The sequence below is a fragment of the Sabethes cyaneus genome, chromosome 3, assembly GCF_943734655.1.
Source record: "Sabethes cyaneus chromosome 3, idSabCyanKW18_F2, whole genome shotgun sequence".
Taxonomy (NCBI): Eukaryota; Metazoa; Arthropoda; class Insecta; order Diptera; family Culicidae; genus Sabethes; species Sabethes cyaneus.
In genome coordinates, this window is record NC_071355.1 from 233,395,146 (window position 1) to 233,421,287 (window position 26,142).

A 26,142-nucleotide genomic window follows, 5' to 3' on the forward strand; every position below is an offset into this window, starting at 1 on the left:
AGATATTCTCACTGTCTGTTCTGCAGATGCAAATGGGGCGGATCATACGGTGAGTGCTTATGGATCAAAAGATGGCGGTTCAATTCCCGGAAAAAAGACATGCATTTTTAATTAGTTACCCAGGTAACCAATAAGCATTAAATTAAGCAGTAAATCAGCCGTTTATTAGCATCCCTGGCGTTTTATAGTGCAGGTTGTTGTTTATCAGCTTTTTGACTGCATAACTGTTGTAAATTGGCATCCACAATTCTATTTAAATTCTTCTTGTTGGTAACTAGCTGGAAATAAGCATTGTCTGCACTATAAGAGGGCTAGCAGTAAAGTAGTCGCATATTTTGCCAAAATAGCATTTAAGTAGCATTTAAGGCAACTTAAATGCTTATTGGCTTGCTTTTAAATTGCATTGGAAATGCTTATTGGTTACCTGGGTAGTTAGCTTACTTGTACGAATTAAAGTTATTCGAAATTAAAAATATCGCGCTCGACAATGTTCACGACAAAATAAAAATGACGCGTCCCATTTTTTTAAATTTAAAAATAGATATTTTTTTGGCTGCATAAAGGTTGATGAGACGTTGATTAAGCGGCTGGAAGAGCATATTGCAACACTATTTCTCGTTCTAAAAATAGAATTGACAGCATTGCGCAAATTGGCTATTTAAAAGTGGAAAAAAGTTTCTATTAGGCTTCATTGCAGCTTCGAAAGCAGCTATTAATTAGCATGAAGCTTGATAAAATCACCAGATTTAGATATTTAAGGGCTGAAAAAAGGTTTTTATTTCTAAACCTAAGCCATAGTTCAGCCACAGGTTGAATAAAATCAGCTATAAAAGCGTTTGATCAGCTTGAAATTGTTACTTGGGTTCCCAGCCGAGATTCGAACATACCCCGGATCAAACTGGGCAGCCTGAAATGGTCTTCAATCGTAATAACTGGAAATTTAGTAGGATTATCTTCATCAGCTAGAAACACCCCATCGACATCTCTATCCAGCTTTTTACGCGCTATAATGGTGGCCGCTATAAATTGTGTTCGTAATATGCGAACAATCTTTTTGACAACTCTGCATACATCAAATTTGACACTCTTCTCTTGCAACACTACCGTGCTCTTTCTTTCGTTTACGTCAAAGAAGGAAAGCAAAACTGTGCTAAATGTAAACAAAACTATTGCCTTCCTTCTTTTGCGTAAACGAAAGAAAGAGCAACACTGCCGTACAGGAGAATAGTGCCCAGTTTTGATGTATGCAGAGTTGTCAAAAAGATTGTTCACATATTACGAACACAATTTATAGCGTCCGCCATTATAGTGCGTAAAAAGCTGGATATCGAGCTGCAGTGAACGTCAGCGACAGCATGTCCTGGACTCAAAATTTGACAGCGGGCCCAAATCAGACTGCTGGCAGTTGAGTGAAACGCAGTGCTGACATGCTATCTCATTTTCGCACACACGAGATGTTGGCGGCGAAAACATGATTGCCTGCTGATGGGGTGCTACAAACCATAATTCTAGATAGAATTAACAAAAGGGCGAATGTCGCAAATGTAAACAAAACGGGTGAGAGTTATTTTTTGCTGGACCAGCATAGGAAAATCAACCCTCACTCGGTTTGTTTACGCTTGCGACATTCGCCCTTTCAATTTTGTATCATAATTTTCATTAGGAGTTGGTCAAATATTACGTAACGCTAAAAATGCCATTTTCACGAGCCCCCCACCCCCTTGTAACAATTAGTAATAATTATTTTTCACACCCCCACCCATACACATAACGCGTACCTTTTACAACTGTATGTATGCTCGATCACTCTGCTGATGATTGCGACACAGTAGCTTATTGGAATTTAGCTCACAAATGTCGGGTAATTAGTTTTTAAGTATTTATATACATATTTTCAAAATAGTTTATTTTTCCGATATTTTTGTTTATGTAGTTACGCGTAACATTACTGCACAGAAAACAGACTACCAGGTAATTGACAAAAAGTGTGTAAAAGGTTCTTATGTAATCGACGAGTAATCCTTCAATAGAGCACCCCTCGAGCAGTAAGTGGCAAACTAAATCTTGATGTCGCTGCCATCGCTGCTATGTACCTCCAGCACAAAGAAATATTAATAAAGGTACATGGATATATTTTTAAGCGTTTGGCAAACTATTTCTGGAGGGCGCTACCGACAGATTTTACACACAAAAAATCGATTACTTCCTTCGAGCCTGTTAATCTGTTCTCTGTGATTACTGCTCAGAACCCCTCCCCCACAAAATTGGATAACAATTTGTAACAGCAATTCAACATACCCCCACCCCCTGTTGCGTTATGTAATATTTGAACGGCACCTTAGTATAAACCGATTCACTGTTTTCCACCTCCAACACGTCCTTTCCTCCTTTGGCAACTGCCTTTTTGGTATTCATATATTTGTTACGTAACTATTCTCATCACTCCCCTCCCCCCTATGTAACAGTAACGCTAACTCGACCCCCATCCCTCTCCTCTAAGCGTTACGTAATTTGTGTACGAAGCCTAATGTGTAATGTTTCGAATGTTTAATTCGATTCGATTGTGAAAAAGTATTCTGAGCCAGTGCCTTCAGCAAATTATGGCCGCAAACCACTATTGAGCTTGCTGACGTTTGCCGCACGCACACATCGACCAGCGATTTGTTGTTGCTGTTGTTAGATTTTACACGCTTGTTTTTGTTTTCCCCCGGTTATACTTCGGTAAAAAACATAAGTTTGAGTGAAAAACGATAAGTTCTTGTAGCCTTTTGCGTCAGGGCGAACTCGACGCTCTTGCAATGAATGTCAAAAGATTGTGCCCACTTGTCCCCAATATCCGTCATTATCGCTCGTGGAAAACTGGATACTGTTTCAAAGCCCACTAACAAAAACTTGCTAAAAAGCTCTGTACTACCGAACGTGTTTTTTTAATATTCCCTCAAATTTGCTTGACAAACGATCAAAATTGACAGCTGCGGATTACGCGTCCACGTGCTACGTCATCGCAGTCCAGTTTTGCTGCAATGGCTCACCGGCGACATAGCCTTTCGTGCAGTTCGTGTAAATCGACATACGAGTGTCACTGGAGAATAATTTATTAATTGAAGAACCCCTCTTCTGTTTTGTTTTCATTCTTCATCGTGCGCATGAATCGGATGGGTTTTGAATGAAAAGAATATAAAATACTTCAAATGGAAGTGTTGAATAATCTTATTAAATGAGTTCTACTTACTGACCAATTCATACCTTACTCGCAATTAATTAAACATCGTATACTGGCTGTTTTTTGTCGAAGCGATCCAATCTCATTTGAAGTTAGCAGTTTGACATTCATTGAACATGCTTCTACACATATGTCGACTGCCAATGCTTGCGGTGGTGGTAGTGCACGAAAATTCGCGTCCGTCGCGACCACGGCTCGGTTGAGCTGCTCAAGAACGCAGTAGTTGACTAGAGCCGCCATTATGGCTTTCCGTAACCACGCTCTAGAAGCAAGATTAGAAAATTGTTTTTCCCCGTTTGTGACTGAGTGCGAGAGCGCAGTGACTACCGGAATGAACTAGAATACGTTCCGGGTCGTGTTACCGGGTCCCGGTGGACCTCCTAGCGGACCTTGGAAGTAGATTTTCGCGTGTTTTTTTTTTCTTCCGTTTGGTTTTCTTGGTTTGGGTCCCAGTTTTTTTGCACGCACATCCAGTTCGATCGTAGTGCGATACGAGTAAGAGAAAAAGAGAAAGAAGCAGTGGTGACAGTCAACAAATAGGCGTTTCACTAGCACTAGCAGCCACTGGAGCAAGCGAGAGGCAAGAGTAGCAAAAAAAGATGTCGAAGCTTTCGTTTCGGGCGAGGGCCCTTGATCCCTCGAAACCAATGCCTATATATTTGGCCGAGGAGCTGCCGGATCTTCCGGAATATTCGGCCATCAACCGGGCCGTGCCGCAGATGCCCAGTGGAATGGAAAAAGAGGAGGAATCGGTAAGAAAAAAGTGCTCAGAAAATTTGCTTTTTTGTTCGCCATTGGTGCGCAGCAAGCGAAAAACGAGGTTTCGTGTGCCGCCATCTTGGCAAAACTAGCAAATCCCGGATGGCGGCAGACGGTCTGAAATGGTGTAAAATTTTCGTTTGTTCCGTGGCAAAACTGGTTGCAAAACCCCGAACCGATGGCACTTTGCCGGCCAAATTGTCGCGATACGGCTTCTCGACACGGAAACCGGTGGATTAATGGTATTGTTTACGTTCGATTCGGTTACGGTGCATTCGATTGATGGTTGGCGCTAAAATGCCTGCATGCATGTATGTTTTGTTTGACAGTTCGAGCTCTTTAAAAAAAACCAACACACTTGTGTCGGCCTGTGGGTAGTGTTTTTATTTACTAATAACAGTACATTATCAGGCCATCATCGGATTACGGATACGTGCGGAAATGTACCGCTGGCAGATTCTAGGCGATTCTAGAGGAGCACGATGGAAGCGCGATTGCGTGCAGATGAGCTCTCCTTTTGCTTGTCAAATTTGATGGCTTGTTTAATTCAATTTTAAAACATTATTTGAACATGTTTGTAAACCTGATATATTTTAAAATTGTTGCCTATATTTCTGTTCATTGGCAAAGTAACAATCAGTTCACGGTTTTTTTTTGCAATTTTTAGTTCTTTGATTCATGATTTTGAGAGGAAATCTGTTTATGCCATTACGATTTGCGTAGTATACTTCTAACGAAGTGTATAGTATGTCCTAGGCAGGTCCTACGTTTCTCCTGGATTCCTTTTCGGCAATTCTTATAACATTAAGGTTTTTTATTTATTAATATAATGTATTCTCCATTAATGCTCTCTTATTCTCTATTAATGAATTATAGATTTGTAGTTACAAGAGGGTTTTTTGCATGTTAGTTTAATATTTTGCACTATATTTAAACGTATAATTCATGTCAAAGTTTGTTCGGACATTAAAATAACGAAGCAAAATTGTATTGATTTATCTGATTTTGTATGCCTCATGTTTCATTCTATATATATTGCGCAAAGATGTACATTAGCTCGTACGTAAATTGGCAGCACGTTTAAGGCAACCGCCATTTTTGCTGCTTGCATAGAATGGTCTGAATTTCCGCTTTTTCCTGTCAGCATTTTTCAGGAATAACCTATTTTGTATTTCCGTATGAAATTTAATATGTACGTGATTTCAATGAGCGCCCTATCATAATGGGTTACGCATGAAACTAAAATAAATTGAATAGTTCCAAATAACAAGTGAATGTACTACAGTAGCATTTCGAATTTGGCAACAAATGCGTGTCGCCTATGTTGCCAAAATCGAGACCCTTTTTCGATATGAAAAAAATTAATGTAAATGCTTTAGAAGTTGACTAAATATCATTAATCACCGATTGCAACCATTTGATGTTTAAAAAGGTCGACAAAAGCTATCCGTCCGGTGCAAATAAGTTATTGACACCCTGCGGTAAGACGTAGTCCTACGGCAATACAAATATTATTGTTCGAAACCACATAACTTTTTTTCATAAACATACTCAGGGCATCATTTTTTCGTCATTCAAAGCATGTATGCGGAAACTGATTGATATTTAAGCATATTTTTGGAAGAGAAATATCTTGTGTTGCCAAAAACGGATACTTTTATTGCCAAAATCGAGGCATGCCAAAATCGAACCATGCCAAAATCGAACCATTCCAAATTTGAAATCCAACTGTAGTCCTATTCAGATCGAAACCATTTTTTGTAAGAGAATATCACGAATACCACGGATTCGGCAGCAAAAGGTTTTGAATTTTAATCTGTTGGGAGTATTCAATTGAGACTGTTGTCTTTCAAAATATTCCTGCAATATAATACAACAACAAAAGAATTTAAAATAATCGAGGTCTAATGTACTGCCGTAAATGGCTTAACAGTTCCATTTATATAGCAAACTTCATAGAAAATGAGACTGATATGCGATTTACGGCAGTGTAGCTATTAGTATCTTAGTGGTTGATTCTACATCTACGTGACGCGTCCAAATGCCGTATTAATCATGAAAACAGATCTCAAAGAAGATAAATTTCCGAAAATTAATTTCAAACACGATTCTACATCAAATAAAATTGCGCAACTTGTAAAGCATGCATCAAATGCTCCTGGAAAAGAAACCATACATTTACAATTGCCATAGAAAACTACGTGTAGTTGAAGACTGAATAGCGTAAAGAAATGTTAGTTAATAATGATATCCTGACCACTAGAACATATGGGAAATTTATACACTAAATAACAAATCCTTCCCTAGAATAAGAATTAGGTACAACGAATTGAAGTTAAATATCAGTGATTTGAGAAGATTCGTGCGGCCCGCGAACTGGTTAGACGGATGTTGGAGTTATGAGTAGATTTTTTGATGACACGTGTCACTTAGTTTAGTCGTAAACCCTCGTGCATGTTGTAGATCCGAATAATGCTTTCCGGTTAAATTTTGTGGTGATTCCTAGAGAATGGTTTTTGCTGCCACGTATTTGATAATTTGTCAGGTCGTAGCGGCCCGCAGCATTCACAGGGCGATCCGATTTGGCCTCCACAGCTCCTATGCCTGGACTGGGCACCATAGGAGTAGTTTCGTGGTTTGAAGCTTGCGATGCAATATTTTTGAAAAGGTCAATTTTGCTGATATTTAAACCAGATTTTTTAATAGACAATACTAGCGAATTGTGCGATGCTCGAAGATGGTAGGCACCTTGGAATCTCTTATGTTTACTTGGAATACAAGTATCACACAGTCGCAATTCGGTTAAGTAACCGATAATTTTAATATAAAATCGATTGCCATTTTGCAAGAGGAATTACAATATATCTAAAGAGTAGCAGTGAATAGTACAATGATTAAAGGCAGGGGGGCCACTAAACACTTTTGCGAATTGCGATTTAACAAATACTAAGGAAATTAAAAAGAGTCCCACCATTGCGTATCAAAAAGTGATGGCGTTATTTTTTCGGTGGAACGCGAGATATTGACGGCAAGCATGTCACTGGAGCACTATTAAAAGCACGTCTTAAAACCCGTCCATTAGGCATTGCAGTACGGTCGAAAGAAGCAAAGCAAAGCCTAGGTGCTACATTCCGTTATCGAAACTTGACCTGTTTTTATACGACAGACTTCGCAACCAGCTGTTAAAGTGCAGGACAACTGCAGGGTCAGTTGTTACGATCCTATTGACTCTAACAGCGTCATACCTCGAAGCCAGCTGGGAGTCTGTGCAGTCGAAGTATGTTCTAATTATCTTAAACACGTTACAATGTTGAAAACCAGCGGACAAGACAGTTGACAACATATTTCTAAAAAGAACAAAGAGCAGTGGTCCAAGGTTGCTTCCCTGCGGTACATCTGAGATGTAACAGGGTCAGTCAGAATACTTGAATCCGATCTCCATACATAGTGTGCAGGTCAGGGTAATCATTTCGAGTGCAGCCGCTTATAAAATGGAGGAAACTCACATTTTCTTAAACCTAGCAAGGAGGATACTGTGATTACCCCACCCCAAAACCCCAAAACACGTATGGTTGTTTCTGTGGTGCGGATATCGACACGGAACATTATATATAGTAGCAATAAATGTACGTTCAAAGTTATCAACGGTATATACATCGTGATTCGTGACAAGCCATCCTCGGTTAAACATTCTGCAATTAGACAACTCGCGAGTTGCCTAGACCTATACGCGCCTACTGGATGAAGCTCCTCTGTGGAGATAGATGCTTCCACCCTCAAAGACAAATGGAGCAGGAAATGCTTTTGGCCGTCAATGAGGCCACAACCGCGGTACTAGGTGAATAAATCTCTCATGCAGGAAATGATTAGTTTGCAGGGGAATACTAACAAGCGATGGAGAGGAAAAAATAGCTTGGAAGAATTATCTAACCATTGTCACGAGGGAGAAATTGGCCAAGTATCGACGAACGCGGAAGCTGCGCTGGTCATGATTCTGAGAAGGAAAAAGCGCCAGAAGGATGATAGAGATCGTAACGAACTAGAACAACTGTTCGGGTTTAATGAGACGCGCAAGTTTTGTGAGAAGGTGAATCAATCTCGTGAAGAATATACACCAAAGTCTGATATTTGTAGGGACGAAGAGGGAAACTTGTTCACAAACGAGCGCGTGGTGGTCGACAGCTGGAAGCAGTTCGCATCTCAATGGCGGCCAATGAAAGTTAACCTAGGAGTGCCTATAAACGATAACAGACTGTTGGCTCCCGATCTCGAAAAGAACCGGCCGGAAATCAGTCAGCTGAGGAATAACAAAAAGGACAATCTATCGCCGTTTGGAAGGTGCGGGTTTCGAAACATGAACCCCTAGCCTTCGCAGACGACCCCGACATTATTACTAGAAACCTTGGGATCGCGGAGGCAATTTACGCTAAACTAAAAAGGAAGGCTAGGAGGATTGGGTTACAAATCAATACGTCGAAAACCAAATATATGGTTGGGAGAGGTGTCATAGAACAAGTTCACCTCCCACAAACAGTGACCATTGACAGCCAAGTATTCGAAGTGGTTGATCAGCTGATATATTTGGGATCTGGTCACCGCCAACGATACTATGTAGTAGGAGGAGGAAATTCAGCGCCACATTCAAGCTGGAAGTTGAGCCTTCTTTTCCCTCCGTAGAACGCTACGATCAAGGTAGTTCTCTACGGGCTTGAGACTGTAACTTTGCTTACGGAAGACATACGTGCACTTGCCGTTTCTGAACGAAAGGTGTTGTGGATTGTGTATTTTTGGCAGAATACAAACAGAAAGCGGGCGCGGGCGTATGAACTACGAACTGCAGCCACTATTAGGTGAGATTTCCATCGTACACCTGACGAGGGTTGGAAAATTACGACGGGCCGGCCACGTCGCAAGGATGTCGGACGACTGTGCAGTGAAATCTGCTGGCTTCAAGAATTACATTGATGCTCAGAGAACGGGTGGCCACTATGACTTTCAACCACAATTCATAAATCGGGGAAAAGTCCACGGAGCAACTGAGCTTGTTAAAGATGGTGATGAACACAATACCAACGCGGGGTTTTCTTCTGTTCTGCTGATTGCGATTATGTCTTAAAATCATCAAGTTACGTATCAAAATCCGTCTCAATAATAAAAAGAAAACGATATTGATTCGAAGTCTACGCACGTTCTGGTAGAAAATCAGCAATAGTTTCTCAACTTAGTTGCATTTCCTTACATTGCATCAATCTTAGTTCCGATACCATTCTTTGAATAAAAATTAACCAAAATTTTATTGTAAGTTGTGGTTCTATACTTTATTAAACGTGTTAAAATACGCCCAGGTGCACATCAGCTTTATAGCTTCAGGGATTCACACATTCTTTAGGGCTTCATATCACTGTTTTTATAGTCTTTTATAAAAATTTACGGAAATACATTCGATCTATTACGTTAGAAAATGAGTAGGAATTTGTCGTTAATAAACGTTTCTGCTTTTCCCAAATCCAGGAGCACCACCTGCAGCGAGCAATATGTACAGGACTAATCATTCCCACGCCGGAGGTGTTCGAAGCGACCGATTCGGAGTTTTACGAGCGGTACTACCCACAGGACTACAAGATGCCGAAGCAGATGATCCACATGCAGCGTAAGACGTCCATTAAACGCAAGCCAAAGGGAGCTTTGTATTAATTTTTCATTTACCTTGCATTGCACCACTTTAGCGCTGAACCTGGAGCAGGACGTACCCGACTACGATATGGACAGCGGGGACGAACAGTGGGTCAACACCCAGGGCAAGCGGCTGGATCTGGATGCGCTGAGGTTTGAGACGATGATGGACCGTTTGGAGCGGAGTTCCGGCCAGACGGTGGTGACGCTGAATGAAGCCAAAGCACTGCTGAAACAGGACGACGAGGTTAGCATAGCCGTTTACGATTACTGGCTGAATAAGCGTCTGAAAACCGTAAGTATCAACCGTAAAAAGGAACCTCTCTGGAATATTTTTTGATTGCAATCATCCTTTTACCCTCTCAACAGCAACATCCCTTGATTCTGTCGGTGAAAACAGAAAGTAGGGGCAATACGACCCCAAACAATCCATACCTGGCATTCCGGAGACGAACGGAGAAGATGCAGACCCGGAAGAATCGCAAGAATGATGAGTCCTCTTATGAAAAGATGCTTAAGTTGAGGTGTGTAACAGTTGTTTGGGGTGTTTTTTTTTGCTGCAAACAATTTATTGATGCTTAAATTTTCATTTTAGGCGAGATCTCAGTCGAGCGGTAACCCTGCTGGAAATGATTAAACGTCGCGAGAAGATGAAGCGCGAACAGCTGCATCTGAGTATCGAAATTTACGAGAAGCGCTATCAGACGCAAGATTTCAACGGGCAGCTGCTAGCAGAATATACCTCCACAGCAACGAAAGCCACTAGGTCAGTTGTTCACCGTCATCCATAAAGTGTTTAATCACTGATGTGTGTTTTATATTTTTTTACAGACCTGCATTTGCGCCGATCTACTCGAATCAATATTCATCGCACCATTCCGCGCTGGCTGGCTCCGGCACGGGTGTTACTGGGAATTCTGCGACGGGAGTCGCGTACGGTAGTGGGAGCTCGTCGCACTATCACGGAACCAGTTCCAGCAAGCGGGATGCCGAAGCTCTGACCACGGGTCGGAAAGAGAAACGCCAGTATAAGAAACGGAAACATAAAATTCCCAAGGAGCGTTCTTCGGCTAACAGTGCGGCGGTTGCCGGCAGTTCCGGTGTCGGGCTGGGTCACGCAGGAGCAGGAACGGCTGGTTACCATTATCAGTATCATCCAGCGGGCGTCGGCATTGGTGGAGCGGCTATGCAGAAGTCAGCGGAAGGCACCATCGGAGGCGGACTCGGCACCGGTGAGATATTACTTATCATCTGTTGCTTTCTAGGGTGGCTTATAACCATGGTCGCTGGATATTTTAGGCTCCGCCGATCCGGCACTGTCCTCCGACGACGAGGAACTCGCTAACCTGCAGGGTAACGCCACTCCGGAAGAGGAGTACACGTATGCATTTCGGCGGAGCAAATTTAGTCAATATCATAGGGTTTGTTGAAATTAGCACTGTGCTGCCGGAGGACGGTTGAAATAAAATACTGTTGTACTTTTAGCCCATTACGAATGACTTCGGCAACTGGCCGTGGGAATCCAAGGAGGATAATGGAAAGGCAGATCCGAGGTACCGGTTTACGCTGACTTCCCTTCGGCATCCAAGGTAAGTGGCTGGCGATTTGAGCATGGTTTGGTTTTACTTGTTAGTAAATGTAGACGTAGGCTCCTGTTTCCATGGGACACGAATCGAATCCTCATTCGTTGTCTATAATTATAACAGGGAGATTAATTTGCTGCAATCAATTAATTGTCTGTGCTCTCATCAATAGCACACCGGACAATAACCAAGTTGTAGTACATTTTATGAGAAAAAAAATGGAAAAATTGATTTTCTTTTTCGAAAATCTTTGGATTGTTCAATGACTTCCTAGTTGGTCAGAAGCTAGATTTGCTACAAATTGAAGCATAATTAAACTCCAACAGGGTTTAACCGTTCGACGATGGTAATCCTGCTTCCATGGGACACGGATTCATCTTTTGTCTGTTGTCTATAATTATAGCAGGAAGATAAATTTGCTACGATCAATTAATTGTCTCTGCTCTCATCAATAGCATGCCGGACAATAACCAAGTTGTAGTACAAGTTACACAAAAAACCTTTTACCATTTTCGAATTTCAAACCCATCATTAAGATAAGTCGTCTATATAGAATTTGATTAAATTGTTCGTTAGAAATCCTGTTCTTCCATGGGATACGAATGGAATTCTCATTCGTTGTCTATAATTAAAGCAGGAATATAAATTTACTACAATCAATTAATTGCCTTTGCTGATAACAATATGGCAAACTAGGCAATAACCAAGTTGTAGTACATTTAACAGGATAAATACAGGAAAATTCTTCGATTTCAACCTTTAGTTTGAATTTCAAAGCCTAGGTTATTGAACATTTCATTAAAATTACGATCATGCAATTAAACATTTCATTGGGGGTTAAAATTAACTTAAAATACTTTGTTTTACGAATGTCACTAACACAAAAACACACACAAATAGTTAATTTAATCTTTCTCCCCCTGTTCCGGCAGACCTCGCTGCATTGGTTTTGCTCGGCGGCGCATGGGACGCGGTGGCCGCGTCATCATCGATCGCGCAACGACTGATCTGGATGATCTGTGGTCCCGGCTGGATTACAAGATTATCGAATCGGAAACGACTCCGGCCGCTGCGGTGTCGGTCGAACCGGAGGAGGAGAGCATCGTCATTCCGGTTACCACGGCGGTGACGGCAACGACGGCGGCGGTATCAGCAGCAGCGACAACGACAGCGTCAGCCTCGGCTCTGGCAGTCAATCCGGTGGCGTGCAGAAAACGAAAGGAAGAAAGTGGCCTGCTAGTGTACAGTAGTGGTGGCATAAAGCGAAGAAAACAGCTAGTGATCAAGGAAGAAACAGACCTGGATGAACTGTTTATGGCCGGTGTCGGCTTAGTTCGAAGACATGACGGCGAGGAACGGCTCGCCGCTGGGGTTGGGGTGCAAGTGAAACAGGAGATGTTAAGTGATGAGAGGACATCAGCGACGGCGGCGTCCTCGTCGGCGTTTGTAATTAGTAGTAATAGTAGTAGCAGTTGTAGTACTAGTGGTAATGTGAATAACTCAGAAAATAATGTGATAAAAAGAGAAGCTGGCGATGAAAGTGTAGTGGAGGTGAAGCAAGAAGTCCTGGAAGATTATGAGCACATGATAGACAATGTAAATAATAGCTATAGAAACCGGATCAGCAACAACAGCAACAGCAGTCGGCCAGTGAATGGAGGTAGCAGTAACAGCAGCAGCAGCAACAGTAGTACTAATGTCAATAGTAGAAACAATTTTATCCAAACGTTTAGTAATAGTATTAGCGGTAGTATAGAGCAGAGTCGTGTACTGTCCCAGTATCAAACGACGAGGTCGACGGCTTCCCCAGGGATAACATCATCAAATAGGTGTCGACAATCCTCTAGCGGTCGATTGAATGCACCTTCCGGCTCTGATGATCCATCGGTCGAGCCTGATCGGAACGCTGCCAGTGTATATGCGGACCTGTTGGATGAGATTCAATCCAGTTGGCTTCATTTCCGGCCGAAGACTCCGGAGCCAGTAGTGCTAGAGGAGGACGCTGATCTGCTGCACAACGATCCGTTGTTCCAAATGGATGCAAATCGAATAGCACTGGAGCTGCAAACGATTGGTGCCGACCTGCCGGCCGACATCTTTATTGAATCGACGGAGCAAAGTGTTTTCAGAACGAAGCCCTTTGCTTTGGAGAGCCTCGTCGAACCTCATCCATTGGGATTGGATGCTGGGAGCGGTAGCTCCGCATCCGCGGGCCGTAAAGATGGCGACGATCTGGGAGTTAAGCTGGAAACGTGTTCTAATTCGGATAATAATCTCAGTGGGGACAGTTTAAATGATCTGAACCTTAGTTTGAATGAGTCCAACGAGGATGAAAAGATGCTGGACAAAATCTTGCAAGAGTGCCAAATTGACGATATGAAATCGTTGAATCAGACAAGCAACTTTTGGAATGGAATCCTGGAGGACGGAATACTTAATCAGCTTGAGGGTACGGATGAGGCCGGTGCTGGCACCGGTGGTGACCTTAAGGAAGATCCACTAACGGTCAGTGAACTGATAAACGTTCCCGCCGCGGAGGAAGTTGCGGTGAACAAAATTGGTTATTGTTCAGAGTTGGTTGGTTTCGATCGGCAATCGGCTATCGAAAGGTTCAAGAGCAAACGGCGAAAGATTCTCAAGCGGTGTAACTACCAAGTAGGCAGCAGTTTCTTCGTTGTTCGTAATCCGCCCAAAGAGGAGATTTTCCGACCTCAACCCATCGTTGAAGAGAATGTTTCTGCGTCTGACAATGCTGATGTGACGGAGGTGGTACCGGAAACAGAGGTCAAAGTAGAACAACAGAACGAACCGGTCTCTGCCACCATTCCTGCCGATCAGATTAAAATCGAACCTCCCGACGAGCTGCTCGCTGCGTCTTCACCATCTTCGTCCCAAATAAATGCTCCCAATCATCAATCTAGCACGGTGGTGTTACCCGCTGGAAGCGGCTATCACCAACAAGCTCTTTCCATCCCGCAAATTAAGCTAGAACCAGTAAATCATCTGCAAGCTACTGTCCCTGCAGTTCCAACGTCAGCTTCACCGGCTACCACATCATTCCTGATCACTTCTCCTGCAGTGCAAGTGGTCCAACAGCAGCCTCAGACGGTGTTAAATCCTTTAGTGGCAACGGCACAGACGACTGTCCCGGTAATTCCACAACAACAGCAACAGCAGCAACCGACCGCTCAAATAACCATTGCAACCGGTGCAGGAACGGCGGGTAGTGCGAGCAGTAGCGGTACATCGACTCCAACCAGCAGTTATATCGTTCAGCACACGACTCCGATCGTTTTGTCGCAACAGCAAATGCAGCAGCTGGCAAACAGTGGAGGCAACATAGTTACCGTTAGCGGTAATCAGGTGATGACAACGAAGCAACAGCTTGGACAACAGTTGATGCAACATCAGCAACAGCAGCAACAACAGCTACAGCTTCAGCACGGAATCACCCACCAGGGTGAAACCTATGTACTGACGGCGACCCCAGCGTCGACTCTTAAGAAGCAGTTGAATGGACCGAACGATAAGACAGGTGAGTGGAGTGTCTTTTACAACTTTTTTCATTTTTGATATCGACTTATAATATTGGTCAAGTTATTAACTTCTTATGGGGGAGTAAATGTGTTTTTTGTGAAGAACGAACATTGGATGAACTGGAAAAAATGATATGCAAACTGTAAAAAATAATTGACTTCAATGAAATGAAATGAAATGATTAAAGTTATACAGAAAGGACACTCGCAAGTCAGCTTCGATCTGGGGGCTCTCTATTCCTGGTTCTGGCGGGATACTTGGTGAGCACTGTCGTCCGGCATCCTCGCGACGTGGCCGGTTTACCGTAACGTGTCGTCTTTTGTCAGGTCTCTTCTGAGGAGTTCCTTCACTCTGGTTCTGGTTGGTTCGAATACGCAGGTTTTAGTTTAACTCCGCCAAAAATAGTCCATAACGCATAACACTTACTTCTGCCAGTATAGTGCCGGGGTTTCTTTTGCTGTATCAAGAATTCCTCTCCGCTGTTCTCGGTTTTGGGCTACTCGACGCTAATTCGTTAAGCACCTCAACACACGCAAGTCGGCTTCAACTTGGTCGAGCCATCCAGCACGTTGGGTGTTTTTATACGATTCAAACTGTTCGAGTACATCTACTCAGAAATGGATTAAAAAAAATCATGGGAGTCCTCTACTTGGATTTAAAAAAGATGATGTCTTTTGACATCATCGACCATCAAATACTTTCATAAAAACTGTACTGTTATGGGACTCGCGGAATGGCGAGTAAATTGATTAAAAGTTACTTAACTGGAAGATCTCAGTACGTACGGGCAAATGAGTGTACCTGCACCTTTAAATGTCGGCGTGCCGCAAGGCAGCAATTTAGGACTGTTGCACGGAAAACCAACGATGTTCGTAGAAGATGCGTCATTACCGTATCCTTGCACTGACCAATGAATCGTTATAAATCAAATGCAAGAACATCTGTTAATACTAATTTCATATTTTGCTGAAACTCTCCTCAAGACCGAATGCATGATTTTCCATTCTCGCTTAAAAATGCCACTTCATCCTAAATTGGAGGTCAATGGTATTACCGTTCAAAAGACAGAGATATATAAGTATCTTGGCTTGATATTTGATCTCGCTTTAAAATGCAATCATCACGTAAGCACGTTATGGCAAGAGATTAGTTCAACCTGCGGCTTTTTCTGCAAGATAGCTACATTTATCGCTCCTGGTGTCGGTGGTGTTCTTGAAAAGAACAGATTTCACTGCGCAATCGTCCGGCATCCTTGCGACGTGTCCGGCCCATCATAATCCCCGCTTTCGCCAGATATATGATGGGAATCTTTCCAAGTAGTACCGGTAAGTTGTGGTTCATATGCCTACGCCACTCTCCGCTATACGTTTGTACTCTGCCAAAATAATCCGCAACGCCATTCGTTCAAATACGGCAACTGCACATATGTCTTCTCAGTAAGCAAAGTTATAGTCTCAAGTCCGTAGAGAACTACCGGTCTAGTAAGCGTTTTGTACATCGTCAGATTTGTGTGGCGGCCTATGTCTCTTGATCGAAGCGTCTTGTGGAGGAAAAAGTAGGCTCGACTTTCAGCTTGAATGCGTCGTGGAATCTCTTTACTCGTATTATTATCGGCGGTGACCAGAGATTTCCAGCGATATTGAATAACAAACAGGCAGGACAGTCCATTTTTTTGCCGCAACCCTCTGCGTGATTCTTGGGGCCATGAAATTGCCCCTGAAACACACAGACAGCGCTCCGGGGTAGCATTGATCAGCCGCGTCAATTTGTCCGGAAAATCGTTCTCGTGCATAAATTGCCATATCTGTTTGCGTTCGACAGTATCGTACGCTGCCCTATAATCCACGGAAATAGCACGGCCCCATGAAACCCGCCTGATATTACCCTGCGAATTCTCTGGCTATTGGAGATAGACGGGAATTGCTACGAGTCGAGTCGATTGCCCTTTTTATAGCTCGAACAGACTACGCCTTCCATTCATTTCGGTAGTTTCTCCTCCTCCCAAATCCTTGAAATTTTCCAGTGAAGGGCCTTCGGCCCTTTTCGGTGACTGTTGTTCCTCAGCGGACTGTTTTCTCGCTGGATCTCTTCAAGATCAGGAGCCGGTACGCTGTTACCGTGTTTATGCACTCTCAGCAGAACTTCCATTCCATCTGCTTCTGTTATACCGTCATTGAGATGCCCATCGAAGAACTGCTGCCACCTGTCGACCATCTCGCGCTCGTTTGTGATCAAGTTTTCCTCGTCCCAATACATATCAGGCTTCGTTGTACATCCTTTACGAGATTGGTTCACCTTCTCGTAGAACGCGCGCGTCCTATTAATCCGAAATAGTTGTTCTAGCTCTTCACGATCTCTATCTCCTTCTGACATTTGAAGCGTTTTATTAGGTCTACCAGTAACCACCTATGCGTGACTAGTCCCGTAATTGTCCTGTAATCTTATAACCGTCTGTCGATAGTCTATCGGGTCAAGTCTTAAAGACGTTTATTCCCAAGGCTTTGCTTTTAAGTAGGGCGTAGAGTTCTTTAGCCCAGCTACCGGTAGAGAAAGTCTTCTACCGCAATAGCCTAGGGTTAAACAACTTTGCCACAACCAGAGGAATGGCATCTTTGGAAGGTGCGCTGTTTTACGCACCGAAACATTCGGAAGCATATCTGGAAAGTTCCTAATGCAAAGGTTGCTCTCAGATCTACCACATTCTGGATGAGGGTGGAAACTTACGGCATCTGTCCTTCCGGGGACCAAACATCAAATCGAAGCACTATTTCGTGGCAAGCAAGATTCGCACCCGGTGATTCAGGTCGAAACGCACGTGCAAGACTTGTTAGCGGAAAAAGTTGCTGCATGACATTCTCGGAAAGTTGAAGAGTGGATCGGTGAACAAGTTGGAGCTTATTTGAATGAACAGTGGAAGCACATCCATGCGATCTATTAACGAAGAGTTGTTCAATAAGAATCGATTCAGACAGAGCTTGTACGTTGGGTGCAACTGTGAGACGCCGGGTTAGGGCGAGATGCCGCAATGCTAGAGTTGCCGAAAAAGAGACCTCGCCGTCGCAACTGGGGACGAGTTCTTGCGAATACGAACAATTGCTTCAACAGGCACGATGTTAGAAGCTTCTTTATAACAATAAATGGAATTAACTGTGCCACTCCTGTTAAGTACCAGATCGGAGGACATTTCAATGCGCTGTTGAATGATGAACAGGATGGAACTATCGGTGGAAGTGGAAACCGGATAACAATTGAGGCTGATGGATAAGTTGTGGATTCATCAACAAACTGATGCCGCTGCGGGAAACCTTTGTTGGAAGATTCGACATCGGCCAAATGTTCATCTTGCGGTTATGACAGATCTTGGAAAAATTTCGACAATTTAACTTATAGATCCACCATTTGTTCCTAGACTTCAAGGCAACGGTACGATTACGTTAAACGAAATGAGTTGCGGCCGATTGTACTCAAATATGATTGGTTAATAGGTGCTACTCTTGATAGTTTAAAACCGCTAACGTCAGTTGTCGCGTTAAATGATTCAAAGCAAGGTGATGGGCAATCGAATTTGCTGTTGAACAATTCATGAGAAGCTTTGTTATCCGAAGCGCAGACGTGCAAACAAACAGTACAAACAGTACATCCAACTCTACATGCTCCTAGGCTTTGCGGACGACACTGATATCTGATATCACCGGTCCATAGAGCCGTGTTCGAGGGTTTTACGCATCCTAAGGAAGAAACTGCAAAGATGGTGGTGGATGGAGATCCATTTGCAGTAACCGATGAATTTGTCTACCTTGGTACATTTAGTGATATGCGACAACGATACTTGCCGTGAAGTAAACAATGGCATAGCGGCTGCAAATAGAGCTGAAGTCCCGCCGTCTGCTATATCGTTCAAAGCTTACGCTCATGTTTTCCGGTGGTATTCTATGGCAATGAAGCGTGGATGGACGTTCAGGGAGCGCGATCGAAGAGTTCTGGGTGTTTTTGAGGGTAGGATCCTACGATCAATTCTTGGTAACATATTTGAAGGAGTGTCACGTACTTACTTACTTTTCGGGCGACAAGCCGCCTATCGAATCCATACCGAATTCAGGAGCCGTCTCCACATTAATCGGCTGCCGCTTGGGCTGCCGCGGCTTGGGCTGCCGCTCTTCAGTCGCCCCTAACATCCGCTGTCAACAGCACTCATCCAACGGGTACGGGGTCTGCCTCGAAGTCGTCAGTCTTTGTCGGGCTGTGCTAAATATTGTTTACGGTGGTCTCTCATCCGGCATCCTTGCTATGTGGCCAGCCCATTGAAGTCTGCCGTATTTTAATCGCTTCACAATATGCGCATCCTTGTATACTTGGTATATTTCATGATTCATGCGCCTGCGCTACACTCCTTCGTCTAAAGGAGTGAAGTATGAATCATAATTGTCGCAGAGCGACAAAAGCACGACCGACTAACAGTGGGCTGTCTGCCGAATAAGCGACTAGCGCAAGCAATATTTAGCAGTGAATCCGATAGAGGGCCGTCGACTACGAGGTAGACCCCGTACGCTATGGATCACTGTTGACCAAGATGCTCGAGCAGCGAGTGTCAGGGGTGATTGACAAATGTGGCGATTTCTTAAGCCGAACTAATAATAAGCTGATGATGTACAAAAGCCTGTTTTGGCTGGTAGTTCTTCGAGTGGAGTGTGACATGTAATCGTATATTCTAAAAAGCCTTGGGAATAACCGTTTTTAAGACGTTACTTTTCTTTATCGACAGACGGTTATTTAATTTAATTTAATTTAATTTCACCATCTTCGACTACGTCGTACAGATTGTTTACTTAATAACTAATTTAAGCTTTGGATTCTATTACTAAACACATTTCTAGACAGAGTAAAATCGAACACATTACAAACATCGTTGAAGGAACGCAAACAGACATTAAAACAATTATTCACACCATAATTTGTTCTGTGGAATTGGATGGCCAATAACGGTGGATTCCGAAGCCGACGAGGAGGTACATTCCACGGTATCTGGTACAGGAGTTCCGGGCAATCCACATTGCCTGTTATAAGGTCGAATATAAATAGACGCGGCTGTTTGACGCGCCGGACTGCGAGTGTATCCAGTCTAATTAGTTGACAACGGTCTATGTAACTGGGAAGATTGACTGGATCATTCCACGGTAGCTGACGCAAGGCGAATCGCAAATTTTTTTTCTGACTTCGCTCAATCGCAAGGATCTGTGTTACGTGTGCAGGAGCCCAAACTGGGGAAGCACACTCCAAAATGCTGCGTACGCGAGAGCAATATAGCGTCTTGAGGCAATAAACGTCAGTGAATCCAGACGCATGGCGTCGCATAAAACCAAGCACGGTGTATGCTTTAGCAGTAACTCTACTTATATGCTCGTCGAACCTCAATTTAGAGTCAATAGTAACACCTAGGTCGAGAATAGAGTTAACACGTTCTAGACAATCCGGTCCCATGCTGTATTGATGAAGAAAAACGGTGGTACGGCGACTGTATGATATTACTTTACACTTATTGCAGTTAACACGCATGCCGTTGTCACTGCACCAGACTAGCAGACGATTAATATCCTCCTGTAATGCGACACAATCGGCAGGGGCACCAATCACCCGAAAGATTTTGAAATCGTCGGCAAACGATAATTTCGATGATGACAGCAGCTCGACCAGGTCATTAATATAAATTATAAAGATGAGCGGGCCAAGCACACTGCCTTGAGGGACCTTGAGGGTTATTAGAGTACAGGACAACTACGGGGATATTGCAACGTTTCTACGAGTTATAAGAACTGCTTATAGAGATTCCCATCGCACATTTGGTAAAAATCGGAGGGTTACGTTGATCTAGACAAGTTGTGATGGTTTCGAACGGCTGCATGGTGAAATGGTTCTCTGCTCTGCTCTGTTCTTCCCGTCTGCACCAGGAGTAGGAGGGTTTAGCATGTCAGATAGCTTTACAAGAATAGAGCCGATTGTTTGAAGCAGCACGGGCTACCAGGAGTGCTGACCGGAGGCGATGAGGGGTAAACGGCAGAGTTACCGATTCTGCTTTGACGACGGATTGGTCATGGTTTTGCATCTCAATAGAAGCAGATCATTTGATGTCAAGTGATTTTAGCATGGGTTTGTACTCAGGATCCTCATTGCTTACCGTCATTCTGAATATCCCGACTGCGCAAAAATCACTCTTATAGCTGAATGAGAAATAGTGGGCCCTTGAGCAAGGTCTATAAAAAAGCTTGAATATGGTGTAATTCTTAGATTGTTAAATTTATACCTCTAATATTCTGGTAGTATATGCTGGCTTGTCTATGAACTTCCGATGAAGTTCGTGACGTCAATGCCCCGACCGGAACCAGTGAAATTGTACAGTGAATCAAATGAATGAGGTTGGGAAAAATACGAAGCAGCTTCTGTGTTCTGCAGACTGCCGAATTTGTAAAGCCAAAGAATTAGAAGGGAAGATAACTGCAACGTTTGGGAACGAAAGCAGATTCAGTCCGCCAGCAAAATCAAATGGGCAACAACTCGTTCGAAACAAGTGGAACAAAATAAAGATCCGTTCGAACTACAGAATAGGCGTGATGGGCTTGGGGTTTTGCACATTTTTCCAGCAGTCCTAGCAGTACCGTCAAATATTGATAAAAATCGCTGATCAATTGTTTGTTTTTTTTTCAGTGAAACAAAACGTCATCAACCCGAAGTTCCATACGCTTATAAACCAGAAGCTGGCCGCAGGCCAGAAAGCTGGAGATCTCAATAAAAAACAGCTGGAGATGATAACGAAGATGATGTCACAGAAGATGATAGTAAAATCGGCGGCGCCGGTCAATCACAGTGCTGCCGCTCAGATGGTACAGCAGCAGCTGCAGCAGCAGCAACAGCAGCAGGGCAATGTCGTAGGAACGAGTACGTACAACGTGGTTCACCAAAACTCGCTACAGCAACCGATCGCGATCCTTTCGGCAACGAGTCAGAATCCGCAGCAACCGACGCAGAACAAGATTATTCTGACGTCGTCGCCGCAGTTCATACAGCAGAAGATTGCGCTGAATTCCAGTCTAGTAGCTGCGGGTCAGCAAGCTGCACAGCAAGCTCAATTCCAAACGGATGCCACAGTCCAAGGACAAACGGGGACGGGAGGAACGACGGTGGTAGGCCAGCCTGGTCAGCACGTAAAGCTGGAAAAAACTGTTAACATGCTGTTCGATGCGGACAAGAATCGGATAGTATACACCAACATTAAGAACAGCCGCGGTCAATTCCTGGCCCAGTTAAATCCAAAAGTTGTAAATATTATCCAACCCATTCAGCAGCAGAAGCTAGTGAACAGTGTAGGCTCTTTACAACAGCAGCAGCAAACGCAACAGCACACAACGACGGTACAGAGTCTGTTGGGAGGCTCGTCAACTACCACAATTGTAAATAGCAAAAGCTTTCAGCGAATACCAGCGGTGAGTATTCGTGCTCAGCAGATACAGCAACAACAGCAGCAGCAGCAGCATCAACATCAACAGCAGCAGCTAGATTCACACGGCACGACTACGGTTGCTCTTGCTACTAACAACGCAACCAATAGTATCAAATTCATCCAGGTGACACCGGCATCGGCGGCTGCTGCCGCTGCCGCTGCTGCTGCAGCAGCTGCAGCTTCTAGCGGCAACAACGACAATAGTCCGGCAGCAGCGGCGTCAGCGGTGGGTGCTTCGATAAGCGGCGTTGGCAGCAATACCGTGGCTACTGCTACCACTATGGTTGTGTCCGCTTCATCGTCCTCCTCCTCATCATCCTCGTCCTCGTCCTTGTCCGCAGCTGGGGGCAGCGGCGGAAACTCCGCTGCAACCGCCACCCCTCCCACCAGTATCAACATTACCAACAGGTGAGAATCGAAGAGCAGCCAGCTCGGTAGGTAACTGTTGTTAATTTTAACTCTAACTTATCAATAACGATTATATTTAGGTAAACTTGTCAGTGTTGTGTAAACAAAAGAGAGAAAGAAGAAAAATGAAAATGAAGCATAAAAATCATGAAGAACGAACCACAGAGAATCCAATTCCAAATTGTAAACCCATTTACGATGTAATCCGATGATGGAACGAGAAAGAGAGTAGAGCAGGGGTTTATCTTCTATATCCGTAATTCGATCCGTTGCGTGTGCGTCTTTGCTTTTCTTGCGACGATTTGGCACCTTGTGCCGGACCGAATCATTGTTTGTTTACTGATTCGTATTAAACTTTCAAACTAGAAGAAAAAAAAAGAAGTGCAAGCGAGAGAATGACACACAAGCGATGCAGAGAGATAGGTGGATAGATAGCGTTGTCAAGAGTGATAGTATGGTACCGTACTCGTAAGGATTGTACTTTTCATTGAATACCTATGTTTCGTTGCAAAATAGTGAGATATGATGCGCGACACATGATTAGAAATAGTCGCCGGAAATAAGATAAAACTGGCACCTCGAAAGGAACCTGTAGAAGCTAATCTATTTAAATTCTTTCACTATCGAATGGACGAATAGCGAAGCTATAAAATGACATACACGGGAGAATAATTAATTATTCGTAGCGCAAAATTTCAGTATGACGATTTTGCATCTTATTGTTCTTGTTCGGCATTGTGGCTCTGTTGCATCAACTGTTGTAATGGCATTGCGCGCAGCTCGCGGAGATAAGTTTCCTAATGCTTTCTACAAAAAACCTTCAGGATCGAAAATTTTGCCTTTCTCAGACAAAACAAAAAACCTAATTAGACGGTAGAAAATATGTACAGAATGTTTCGATGTTTTGAATATTTAGATGATTGCGATCGCACGGCTAAGAGAAAGCAAAAATATCATGGATCTCGGTCAATAAGCGTTTGGTTGGTGGCTTTCCAGTCGACTGGTCTTGCTTGGTAGATGCTCTGGATTCGATTCATTGGTTGTTGGGGCTTTGACTGTTTGTCTTTCCTATTTATTTGATTCAATATGGATTCTGTTCAAGCATCGACTGGACGTCAAAGTACGGTTCTGTTATCAGTAAATTTATGAAAAAATGAAAACATTTGTGTTGTGTGCCAATACTTGATTAGATTCGATGGAGGAATCTTGTATCTCTATCATTCGCATGAATCAATCGTCACTTGTAAATTAAAAATTTTGTCATATATTCATCATAAACAAAAAGGTGATTGAACCAATCAATGTTCGAAAGTAATGCATTGGCATCCGCTAAGAATAAGGAAAGTTAGATCTTTTTTTTTGTATTACTGGGGATACTTTAAGGTTCAGTTGTATTTCTGCTTTTTCTTCTATGGCTCTGTTTGTTCACACCTTGAATCCGCAGCCGTAATCCTCTACCGCGTAGCTAACTACTTGTAGTAAAATAGTTGACAGACAAAAACAATCTCTTGCACGGGTTATCGTTTGTGAGAATGCGAGTCGAGTGCGTTGCCGCAGCATTAGAAATAAAACAAAAAAAAAGTGTAGGAAAACTGCTCTTTCTCCTTCCGGAAGCTCAGAACGGTAAAAAATAGAATGAATAAAACGCTTATAGCTCTCTTGGCAAGTCGACGAGGAGTGCGGAACGGCAATCGTCGTCCCCACATCCCTGCGACTGGAGAGAAAAGACAATTGTTTTAAATTGTTCTTATGTGATTAATACGAAAATAAAAGCAAACTTCTTTTCAACTTTCTTCGGTTTAGTCAGTTGATGAAGAAGAAAAGATAAATGTCGTTAGTTTCCTGCGGCGTGAACTGTTCGCTGCTTTGTGAACGTGTGTGTGCGTGTGTTCCTGCGTGAATGCGTCAATCATGTATCTTCGTATGTGTAAAAAGTTCAAACTAGTTGAAGCTAAAAGTTTTGTGGTTGGTATTGATTAATGGAAACAAGAAATCAAACATTTAAATAAAAGTAAACCATTTGACGCGTCCTGGGGCTCTATTCCAGAGCAGAAAAAGAAGTGTGAATATGTTTAGAAGTCTAATGTAAACTACAAAACAACCAACTTCTTCTGATTGCGCTTGAACATTGTAATTTAAAGGAAAAAAATCAAGAGAGTAAAATAAACTAACAGTTGTCATTTACGTGTACTTTGGCGGAAATTTCAAATAGAACATTCAGAACAAAATTCAGTAAAAGAAGAGAATAAAAAACAGTGAGAAATATACCAGGTTTAACTTAATTCCGAACGAGAAAAATTTACTAAACAACAAATCACTAAACTACTATCCTACGAAAAAAAAAACATAAGGTGAATATACCTACATCCATATTGAGAGAGAGAGAGGAAAGCAACCTTCAGAAAGTATTATTCTTATCGAACTACAGTGGAGAAGTAATAAAAAAAATACTGAAAATAGGTTTTTAATTAAATTAAATTATTATTTTTTGTACACAGATTAAAGTAAGAAATTTAAAATATACATACTTCAAGATAACTATGAACATTAAAAAACCGGTATGACACTTTTGTTCCAAACAGAATCCGAATCGAACATTTCTTAGTGTTGTGGAAAGAAATCTTCTCCGAAAATGGTTTCATACAAAACGTATGATTTTCATCGTATAGTTGTACGCAATTTATACAAGCTAACTGTAAATTACATTCGCCTTACGTTTAAATTTCGTGCGACGACGCTTTCATTTTTTATTAATAACTTTGATGCGAAAAATATCAAAACGAACAAAAATTGCTAGCAGTTCTGGAAGTCCCAGCCGAAGCATTAACCGTGTTTTTAGGTAATTCAAGTATAAAGTAACGTTTAAATGTGGCAATTTACGAGTCTATCGTTTCAGATTGTGGTGCGATTTCAGCTCACTGATAGCCTGGTCAAAAGATGCAATTTTCCATGCGATATCATGCGTTGACGTCGATCGGGAGTTTGATTGAATTTGGAAGTGGATATCCAAGTGGCGGGAACGGAACGTAATCATAACAAGAAAATCTGATAGTATTCATGAATGCACCAAGAAAAGGAAATACTGGTGGCAAGACGGTCGAATCAATCATATTAGGCAGGCAGATCGCAAGAGGCTATCACCAGTAGCCAGTTCCAGGCAAAAACATTTTCTTAGATGTTTCCAACGGTCTATCACGCCTTCAGTTGAATCCATTACTTCCGTACAGTGTCTTGGAATACTGGAAAATCACCTTTCCTGACCGGCAGAAGTGGTTTGGCAATCAACGGAATATCATTAAACTTCTTAAGAAATATCTATAATCTTGTAGACGAATTTAGGTTTCAACTTGTAAGAAACAAATATAAATTCGATTCATTTTTCCGCGTCTCGGCTAATTCGCTAATTTACGGCTTTATGCGAGATAGCCCTCGCCTAAAATGTGACTCTTGTATACACAAATTGAATG

At 42.8% G+C, this 26,142-nt stretch overlaps 1 protein-coding gene across 1 annotated transcript; it reads left to right on the forward strand.

The window, feature by feature from the left end:
- Positions 1 to 3,493: 3,493 nt before the first annotated feature.
- On the forward strand, positions 3,494 to 25,214 carry LOC128741722 (uncharacterized). Its single transcript, XM_053837710.1, has 10 exons — positions 3,494 to 3,975; positions 9,494 to 9,632; positions 9,709 to 9,950; positions 10,025 to 10,179; positions 10,251 to 10,421; positions 10,487 to 10,887; positions 10,955 to 11,076; positions 11,141 to 11,244; positions 12,171 to 14,773; positions 21,475 to 25,214. The coding sequence occupies exons 1-10, from the start codon at positions 3,823 to 3,825 to the stop codon at positions 22,677 to 22,679; spliced, it is 5,295 nt and encodes a 1,764-aa protein (XP_053693685.1). The 5' UTR covers positions 3,494 to 3,822; the 3' UTR covers positions 22,680 to 25,214.
- The last annotated feature ends 928 nt before the right edge of the window (positions 25,215 to 26,142 follow it).